At 34.0% G+C, this 10,247-nt stretch overlaps 1 protein-coding gene across 1 annotated transcript; it reads left to right on the top strand.

Moving 5' to 3' along the window:
• The first annotated feature begins 3,651 nt into the window (after positions 1-3,651).
• On the top strand, positions 3,652-7,109 carry LOC136819339 (ETS domain-containing protein Elk-4-like). Its single transcript, XM_067075582.1, has 4 exons — positions 3,652-3,941; positions 4,152-4,201; positions 5,177-5,403; positions 5,764-7,109. Exons 1-4 carry the CDS (start codon positions 3,880-3,882, stop codon positions 6,805-6,807), a joined length of 1,383 nt encoding a protein of 460 aa, XP_066931683.1. The 5' UTR covers positions 3,652-3,879; the 3' UTR covers positions 6,808-7,109.
• The last annotated feature ends 3,138 nt before the right edge of the window (positions 7,110-10,247 follow it).

Raw genomic sequence — 10,247 nt, 5'->3', positions numbered from 1 at the left:
AAAAATGGCGAAAATAAGAACATGTTAAGAACATTTTTAGGCTTAAAACTCAAAAAGTTAAGAACATCTTTCAAACAAAACTTTACTGTCTTTATAAGAACAAAGCCTCCTTTTAGCAGCCTTTTAAGTCAATAAGTGAAAAAAAACTATTTACTGGCTCTTATGAAACGAAGCGTGTGACACCTTAACAAACCTATCAATCACAATTTTTACTAACACCGTACATCTCGAATTTCATCTCTTGAAAAAAAATGCTTACTCTCTGCAAAAGATACCACTTCAATTTCCAAGAAAACATTTTTAAAGAGGATTGGAAAGTACCAAAACCTTATTCTCTCTTTCTCTCAAAAGGTTTCTAAGCCAACGTTACGTAAATTTTTTACGCTTTAATCATTTTTGCTGTGACGCTTGTCTTGTTACCCACATATTTGTACACGTGTTTTTTCTAAGAACACAAAATTTAAGCCTTTGCATGTTCTTAAATTCTAGAGTTTGAAGCTTGAAAATGTACTTAAAATGTTCCTGTTTTCACTATCTTCTGTTTCTTATTCTTATCAATCAAATTACTGTATCTCCCAAAATTCGCAGAAATTCTTTCATTCTGCTCGACAGAGATTTAATTGTGAAAAATTGCTTTTATATGCAATATTTTCTCCACCGCCTACGTAATATAACATCTACAAATGCCGTTTGTTCATGAAACAAATTTTATCATTTATCAGTAATTCTTGAGACGGTGTTTTGCAGAAGAAGATCTGTAGTGTCAGACTTGGAAATATATTTTTAGCTTGAGTCTCCAAAACTTTTATAGGCTTTCTTTTGTTTTTTTTCGATCTTTCATGAATTTGCTCTTTTTTATAAGAAAACGGCGTAGGCTGAAAACTGTAAAAATTACGAAGAACTTAAGTGCGATGCTGAGTTTGCAATTTGCTGAAGCCTTGCAAAGCTTTGGTCAAAGATAGTGTATTTATCTATAGACAATAATTATTCACAGGTAGGAGGAGATGGAACGATTGCAGGTATCTTCGTTCTTTATGAATCTATCCCTTGTACATGTTTTTTTTTATAAGAACAAAGAATAAAAGAACATAAGAAATGTTAAGAACAATTTAAGATCATTTTCAGGCTTTGCCGACTCTGAAACAGCCGGTTTCTGAGAAAAATGGGCAAAAATGATAAAAAAAAGGGTGAAAATAAGAACATGTTAAGAACATTTCCGAAGGCTTCAAAAATTTTGGGCGTTCTTATAAAGAAGGTATACACAAGACATGTCGTTTTGTTGTTACGTATAATTTTGGTATTCTAGAGTGATTTCTTAGGAAAATAGACAAACACTCAAAAAATGGTGAAAATAAGAACATGTTAAGAACATTTTTAGGCTTAAAACTTAAAAAGTTAACAACATCCGAAGGCTTCAAAAATTTTGGATGTTCTTATAAAAAAACGTGTAGCCGGCATGAAATTGGAAAGGGTTCTTCCTAAATGTACGGCGGTTTTTTCTACTTTTTCTAAAAAGGAATTAGCTAACACATAAAGATACCTTCGAAAGTACAAACGAAAAAGACGTTATTTAAGCAGTTTAGAATCTAGTCAGTAAAATGCATCTTAAGATTGACCTATCTTTTCATACATCTATTCTACTTTGTATAAAAGGGAAGAATATTTTAAAGAAGACATGCTTCTAAAAGAACTTAGTTTGTTTTCCTAAGGGATGAAGGCGGTTCAGTTTTCTTGGTAAAGACCTTTTCATGTTTGCTTTTCTCAAATAAAGATTTTACCCCCCTGTTTATCATTAAAACGGTTAATTTCTGTCTTTAGAGTTCGCTGGATAACGGGGGACATGATTTCACATGATTTCTTATAAGCGGAAGTTTTGATGCATGGGATTTGAGACAAGACATTTTTCCTCTAGACATTACCACTGGTAATCTTGGTTTGGATGGTTGAATAGAAAGGTGTGACGAAGTAAAGATTGGATTTTGTTGGCGTCTGGGTATGGACACGTAAAATTGTTTGACGGTTAAATTTTGGTCAAAATATATTGAGAGTTTTGGCTAAAATTCCTCGTCTTTAGAATTTTAAAGTTCGGGCGAGAAAGTGGCTTTCGGGCTAATTGATAGATTTTTAAATCGAATATTCAAATTTGGATGGGGTTCCAGGTCATATTCTGAGCCCCATTGGACCGTTCTTAAACTTTTGGATCCTCAGAAGTTATAAGTCTCATGTTAAAACTCAGAGTTATAACTCTAAAGAGGGCATCCAAATCGATTGTGGCTATCAGATTTTGTGGGATTTTCCTTTTTTCTCAAATATTATGACCGGTATTGTAGCATTCTTTTCAGGACATATCAGGATGCGCTCAAACTCAACACTTTATTAGGTACATCGTCGTTATTTTAGATGCGTTACTGGTACTATATTGTTTAAAGTAATCTTGTTAAATTCATGAAAGTATATTGTTGGTAAGACTGTTCGAAAAAATGGTTAGTCCATACTTTTTCAAAGATTCCTCTTGAGGCGGTAAAGTTAAAAGCGATGCTTTGTTGGAAAAATAATTTTGAGTGGCTTGATGTAAGCTTTGTAGTATTTTTTAAGAATTTGAAAATGAAAATGAAAAAAAAAAAGAAAATGTGAAGATTTTTCTTATTCGATTAAAACCTTTTATTATAACTGTATACTTTTCTGAAACTTTGTACCCCGCTGATTGCAAAAAATAGTCCAATACCACTTGATGAAACGCTGAAACGTTTTGTTATTGGTTCAATAATGTATACTTAAATGTTCTGACGCCAATAAAGTGTTCCAAATACTTTTTTAGTTTTCATGGGAACGTACCATGCTTTATTATTGGAACACTTGACTACGTTCTCAAGCTTCTCATGTGGCTCTGTCAAGCCTCCTGCCTGCCTTTTTTGGCAACGCGTCTTTGATTTCAAATTAAAATGAAATTTTTTTTCCACACCACATCGAGTGTGTTTTGAAAAACATAAATAAACGTCATTGAAAACTGAATTCTTGGGTAAATTAGAATTAGATGATTGGAAAGTGGATGAATGAGGATCGATCTATATTTTAATGAAGCACATGTTTTTAGATAGAGATGGACTGCACAAAATTAGATAATGGGTGATCATTAGCAAAGCTCGTTAAAGACCTTGCTTTGCAATGATTAGATATACATCATTAGATTAGAAAAGGAAGATATCAAACTATTTTCATTTTGCAATGTTTCTTTCTTTCATGCAAAATTTGCGAATAATTCGCTTATAGTATTGGTAGGTTGTTTGTGGGACTAATTACTCATAACTCCCCAACGGCGGGGGTCAAATTATACGATGCTTGTAATACAAAATGCTAGAAGGAAGATATACAATGATTGTTCTGGACTTTTCGCGTTAGATTAGTTCCGCGTACGTTTCTGTGAAAAACTTATTGTTCTTTAAGAATCAATAGCTAGAACAATTGATTTATTGTTTTGTTGATTTTCTTTAAACAATGGTTATATTAACAACTTCCTCTTTATTGTAGGGCTTAATGAGACCCAATTAGACAGGAAAACATTTTAAGTAATTACAACAAGCGTTTTAATAGATATTCGAACTCTTCTCTTTCTCATTGGCGTATATAAAAGAGCGTGGTCCATCATTTTCTGTCAATCTCAGAAAAAGCATCATATTGATTAAGACATGAGCTAGTGTAGATGCAACAAAAAATTGATTTTGTATTTTATTTGGTGTTTCACATAGTAACTAAAGCATAAAGCAGCAATAATAAATTAAACACCAGAAATTGTTTGTCCATTCTTGTGCTGGAAAGAAGATTTATTTTTCATTTGAATTGATTGGATGTTGAGCAGGAGAGTGAATACACAATAAAATCATGCAGAATTTAGCATTACCAGATTTAAGAAGACAAATATTGGAAGATGTCCTTGGCGATAGGTATGTTTATAAATTCAAATTTTAAGCACCGGGCCTACAGAGCCTAAAGAAAATTGTACTTTGCAAGAAGAACTCGGGCTTTGCTTCTCTTGTATCTGGCTTTAAAAATCATTTTCCTTGTAAATCTGATATCTTGTTCCAAAAAAAAAACGGTAGATTATCTGTAATCTCGAACATTTCCTTATTTTTCTTTTCTTTTGTTGTTTTCAGCGTGGAAGAATACGAGAATTTCAACAAGGAAGAGGCTGAAAGTAAAAGACGTAAGTAATTTTAATCTTTACATTTTTACGAATACTTGAAAATTTTGAAAGCTAAGTCGTTTTTAGAAACACCAAAATTGTTTTTGGTTTTGCATGTACAAATTGACGCCAGTCAACTGGGATAATTTGCAATAAAATAGTTAACAACAAATCAATTCGCAACTCAAATTATGTTATAATGCTTTCCAATGATTTCCTCTCTATTACATTAATAAGTTCCTTTCAGAGAGTTGTCAATTTTTTTCCCGCTCTTAATTGTTAGTATGTAGCAATGTCATACAGTGACAATTCTCTAGAAAAATTAAAAGATTAAAGCCAAATCTCTTTTTTTCCGTGTTTGCCCGAAAAAATTTCATAAAAATCAAATAATAAGCTCATTTCGAGGGTCAGTGTTTTCTGAGTATTTAGTTTAAAAGATATTCATATTTTGTTAATTTACGTGATTTCCGCCATTATGGAAGCCTTCCATAATGGTAATAATTACGTAATTTAACAAAACATGAAAAATCTCTATCAGACACAAAAAGATATTAGTTAGCGTTCATTAGCGTCTTTTATTTCTTCCCTGAAAAGTCCATAGCCCTTTTTAGCCACGCAAACGCTATTTACCGCTTACTCACTGATAGCCTATAAAATGCATAATTTCATGACCCATTTAGCCTGCGCTAACCCGGTGGGTAGACTGCATGCGGTGTGGGTTAAACGAATCAATTAAAATACCATTGACAACGTGAGCGGGCGTTGGAAAATTTTTGTAAAAAACAATTTCAGGAACAAATAACAAGTCAATTACTGGAATATTAAGTGGGTTTGATTCACTTTAAGAAGAAAAGTTCTTTCTGATAGCCTAGCGGTAGGGTCTATCTTCCTCCAGTGAAGAAGTGTCAAGCGTCACGAACCTTTTCTCATTACGCACCTTGGTGCACCTTCTTTTATCATTATTACCTTTAACCCGATTATGTTTGATCTATACAGAACATCGTCAGCGTATCCCATTATGGCAATTCTTATTACATCTACTGAACCGAGACACAAACGAAAGATACATTCAGTGGAGTAAGGAATACGAATTGGAGTTCCGGATCAAAGATACAGTCGGAGTAGCGGAACTATGGGGTTCCGTAAAGAATAAAACCGACATGACTTATGAGAAACTTGGAAGAGCAATGCGATATTATTATGGGAAGAGCATCATTGAAAAGGTGAGGAGCATACACGTTTTTTAGGCCTTCAGGTGTTCTTAACTTTTTGTGTTATAAGCCTAAAAATGTTCTTATTTTTACCATTCTGTCAGTATTTTGGCCCATTTTCTCTTAGAAGGTTTTTTAGAGTTTAACCTGTTCTTGATATTCTGGCCATCGAAACCTTATTATGTTCTTATATAGTTTGTTGTTATAATAAAAAAATGTGTATTTAGCTTAAGTCTTAGCATTTTTTTTAGCCTACGTGTTTTAGAATTTGCTGATATGAAAGAGGAAGAAAAAAGTTTTTTTCAATAAATATTTCTGAGAAATTTACGTGTGTTTTTCTAAGGTTTTCTCTATTGATTTTTTCGCATCTAGGTAACTGGAAGACGTTATTCGTACAGATTTATCCTGTCAAGGCGAACAAAGAAATACTTATCACAGTTCATTAACGTCACTCAAATGACTATTCAACCGGCATCCGAATCTGATCACGAGATCAACGAAGATAACGCAATGTCACCACGCATGACAGATGAAAATAACAACAAACGCCGAAAGACCGTTAGTGTTAGTAGCCCACCTCCTCGTGAGCGTACACCAAAAGACTATCGTACAGAATATAGTAGAAGTCCATCTTCGCAATTGAGTTGTCCAACTGCTATCACTAAAACAAAAATTTTTCGTCCAGACGAAAGTCTTTCTCGATATTTCGCCACCGCAGACCCTTCAATCCCACAAGAAAAAGTCACCAAAGCAGAAAAAATCTCAACACCTTTAAAAATCAGAGATACTAGAAATTCCATCATTTATCATGATAGCACTCAAAGACGATCAGCATTCTTTGTACCAGAGAAATCGGTAGGCATTATCCGAGAAAATGCACCATCACTTATCCAAGCTCTTCAAACCATGCCTTTGTCTCCTGTATCTTCAGAAACACAAGTAACCCGTTCCCCGACTTATCAGGAAAATCGAAAACGCTCTTATCCGTTCCCGGCTAAGTCAACTATACGTGAGAAGAACGCTATTGCTTATTGCTGTTGCGGATCACACAATTGCAAAATCAAATACGTCGATTACGCGAGTGAAGAAAGTGAATGTGAATCATCTTATTCTCGTGAAAGCATTTCCCCAATCGCTGTTATGGAAAAACCAAAAAAAACGACTTTATCGATGATGAATTCGCGAACGAATTATATCGATTCGTACGGTTTACACGATTTCCATGAGGAATCCATTCGTAAAGAACTGAGAGAATTAAAAGATTACAGAGAACGTGAAAAGAATGAAATTATGATTATGAAACAATCTTTAGGTGGTTCAAAACTTGATCCATTCATGGGGTACAAGGATGCAGGACCACTCATGGATGATTTCTTACTCAACGATATGACTCAATTTGACCAAAGACATTTTTAATGCTCACGTATTGATTATTGGGTTTTCGACAAACAACGGAACGCCATTCTTTCAGTGTGTGTAACCAGGACAAGAACTGCAACTATTAAAATTGAGACATGGAAGACTTTTGACTTTTTAAATCATGTAAGAAACTTTTTTTAGTTTAAACGCTTGGTGTCTTTTCTTTCAAAATTCTTCATTTTTTGTAAATATTGAGATGTACATAACAAGAGATTATTATATTATTTTAGATTTTATCATCAATATTTTTTTTCTGAAAATAATTTCATAGAATTGAAAATATTCAACAACAAGGAAAAGTTTTTGAATCCAGTTTGAACCCCATTCAATATTAAGCTTTCATGGTATGTACTCTCCTGTGCTTAATTATAGGGGAAGGTTGAATAAGCAGGGGGTTGGTACTCTATTTATGGGCTGATTTTCTCAAAAAACCCTAGGAAAATGAAGGTTTTGGCACTTTTTCTGGAAAATTTCATAAAATGCTATTGGGGGTTGATTCCCTCCCCTATAAATAGGCACAGATGATTCGAAGTCGTTCGTCAATCCGGCCGGGTCATACCAAAGACTACACAGTGGTACTTGATGCCACTCTGCTTAATGCTCAACAATTAAAGAAAGAGATGAAGGGTAAGTGGAGTAATCCAAGGCAAACGGGCAGTGACCTTGGTGTATAGAACTTTTGATAGCTATCGAGAGAGGGTCGACTCCGACTTCGGTCGGAAGACCTACTTACCAAAGAGGGAGATTTTCCTAATATCCGAAAACGATCGTCCATTCTGTGTATACCACCACTACACTCTAAAGGGATAATGTCGTATGTGACAATTTGGCCTGGTTCTCCAGGCAAAACATTCAAACCTGCGTTGCCTTTTGCTTGAATACGAAAGCAAAAGAGACTGGGTTCTAATGTTTATGTTCACGATTGACGTTTTTTCTGGTGCAACTGATTGTTTTATTTCAGCCAATCACCGCGCTCAAAAGTTCATATTTATCCAAAATCTGGATGAAAAAGATCAAAGTGGTGAGTCAACATAGGCAGATTCTCTTACGGAGCCATGACCTTACAATGCATACGCTCCAGCGCGGGAAAATCAGAACCTACTCGGACTTCGAATGATTCGAAATCTTTAAATGGGTCGTTCGAGCGAAAAATTGGGAATCAAGACCTTTGATAATGAATGATTAAAAATCGGCTGTTTTTATGTTTACATGCATAGCTTAATATAATATTTTTTATTAGAACCAGTATTAATTTTTAGGCTCGACTGTTCTTATTTTTTAATCTCGTTGTTTTAATAAAAAGCACGTCTACTTGAAAATAATATGATAGCGGAGTCTCCATAACTCGAACACGCAAGGTAAACGACTTCCGAGAGTTATAGAGGTTCGAGTTAAAGAGACTTATCAAAACAAGACAAATTTCTCTTTATCATACAATCATATAAAACCTTTCTCTTTCGTCTTGTACACTTTCAAATTATTTCTGTTTAATCAATTATTGTGCAGTTTGTTTTCTGTGGGAGGAAGAGTTTTTGATTCTTCGTAGTTTCCAACCACCCATCTAGACCACCTTGGAGGTCTTGGTTACGCTTATACGTTGGATTAGAAGTAAAATTCACCGTAAGAAAAAAACGCAGAATGAATGAAAGTGCTAGATTCAATCCGTAATCTGAATTGTATTGCAAATTTTAAGACTTTACTTTTACCATGACTTGGCAAGTTTGAAGATTTGCCTCTTAGCGTTCGGTTTGAAACTAAATGAGTTGACGCCATTCAACCCTGATAAACTGGAACCCATTCCCTTTCATTGAAGCCAGGAATGATAAGATACAAACAAATATCTGTTAATTAAGTTGAAATGTGCAGCTCAGTAGTGAGATGCGAAAAAAAACTTGACTGAGTGAGGACTCAGTATCGAAAGCCAAAAAATGGTTTCTTTCCAAAAAATGATGTTTCTAATCAATCCTACACACTGTTTTTCAAAAAAAACTTTTGGGATTATGAAAAGTCCACTGTCGCCTTTTACGTAGCCTGGGTACACTTAAATCAATCCGACAGACTAGATGGCGAAATGAAGTGGATCGAATCAAATATTACATGGATTTTTATTTTGCTTTGCTTAGGCAGAACGTAAAACAGTCTGCAAGATTCCACAGTTGTTTTGGTAAGAAATGGGTAGGACAATACTTCCGTTTTGAAAAAATGGTATTACGAATCTGGCATTCATGTTGGTTTCCCATCCTTAATTTCTTTTGTTATTTCGAATTTTTAGTGTTTTTCTTTAAAAATGGTGACATCGGCAAATGCTCTTAGTTTACTGAACTCGGCGTCATCAAGAATTAACAAAAAGCAAAGTTTAGCCAGAAGTACACTCTAGTCTACCTTTTGTGCAGTACACGTTATTTTTTATAAGAAAGTTCAAACAATTTTGAGGCCTTCGGATGTTCTAAACTTGTTCAACTGTATGCCTAAAAATGTTCATTATATGTTCTTAATTACTTTGTCGTGTACACGTTTTTTTTTTTTAAGAAACTAGTTTTACCAAGCAGCCTCAATGTTTCTTAAGAAATCGGCCTTTTGAGCCTTAAATGTTTCTTACATGTTTCTAAACTTTTTGACATAATCAGCCTTATGAAAGGCTGGATTGGAAGATTCTTTAAAAGACCGGATTAAAAAATGTTATTTTCTCATTCTCAGCCTCAGCATGTTTCTTAGATGTTTCTTAGTTTTTAGGCATTCTGAGCCTCATGTTTCTTAAAAGTGTGTTTCTTAAAAAAAAAAAAACGTGTAAGTATTTTTGTGAATTTGCTTAAGAAGTTCCCATAAAGCCTTAAAATGATTTTAACTAAACTTGTTCTTAATATTTTGGCCTTATGTTCTTATATAGCCTGTTCTTATAAAAAACATGTATATGATACAAGGACAAGATAAATGACATCATGTTTTGCTCCTAGCTTCGAAACATAATCTCGATTTCAAAACAGGAAATGTTACAGTTGAATTTTAGTTTCTCTGAAAGTTGAATGAATCATTCTCTTTGTAATTTGTCAGAACCGTCTTTCGAAAAATATTGCAATTATCTACTTTAGACCACATCATTTGCACCACAAAATTGACTTTTTCTGTTCGCCATCATGCATTATATATTGCTTTCGATGTCTCCCGTAAATTGCAAATGATTTTTGGTCATATTATTATCCCTTGTGCGGAAGATATTCTATGAATGTAATTGCCTTCAAATAGAAATGACCGTTTGCAATTAAAAAAAGAAATAATTTGCCTTTCGCAAAATTTCACTATATTTTATGATATTCAGCTTTTATGTTTAAAAATGACCTTTAATTTTACTTTAAAGTTGTGCAAAGCAAATAATAAGATTTACACCTCCCTCTCCGATTCGATCTATATACGGGACCAAACGAATATTCTTGACTCCC

Source organism: Clytia hemisphaerica, unplaced genomic scaffold (genome assembly GCF_902728285.1).
Source record: "Clytia hemisphaerica strain Z4C2 unplaced genomic scaffold, Clytia hemisphaerica genome assembly, whole genome shotgun sequence".
NCBI lineage: Eukaryota > Metazoa > Cnidaria > Hydrozoa > Leptothecata > Clytiidae > Clytia > Clytia hemisphaerica.
The sequence above is the reverse complement of the archived record's forward strand: the minus strand, read 5'-3'. Positions and strand labels throughout refer to the sequence as shown.

Bases quoted from the DNA above. Each gene is read 5' to 3' on its own strand.
- LOC136819339 (XM_067075582.1), top strand. From the start codon at position 3,880: ATGCAGAATTTAGCATTACCAGATTTAAGAAGACAAATATTGGAAGAT. The intron at 3,942-4,151 runs GTATGTTTATAA...TGTTGTTTTCAG, and splicing joins GAAGATGTCCTTGGCGATAG to CGTGGAAGAATACGAGAATT. The intron at 4,202-5,176 runs GTAAGTAATTTT...TGATCTATACAG, and splicing joins AGAGGCTGAAAGTAAAAGAC to AACATCGTCAGCGTATCCCA.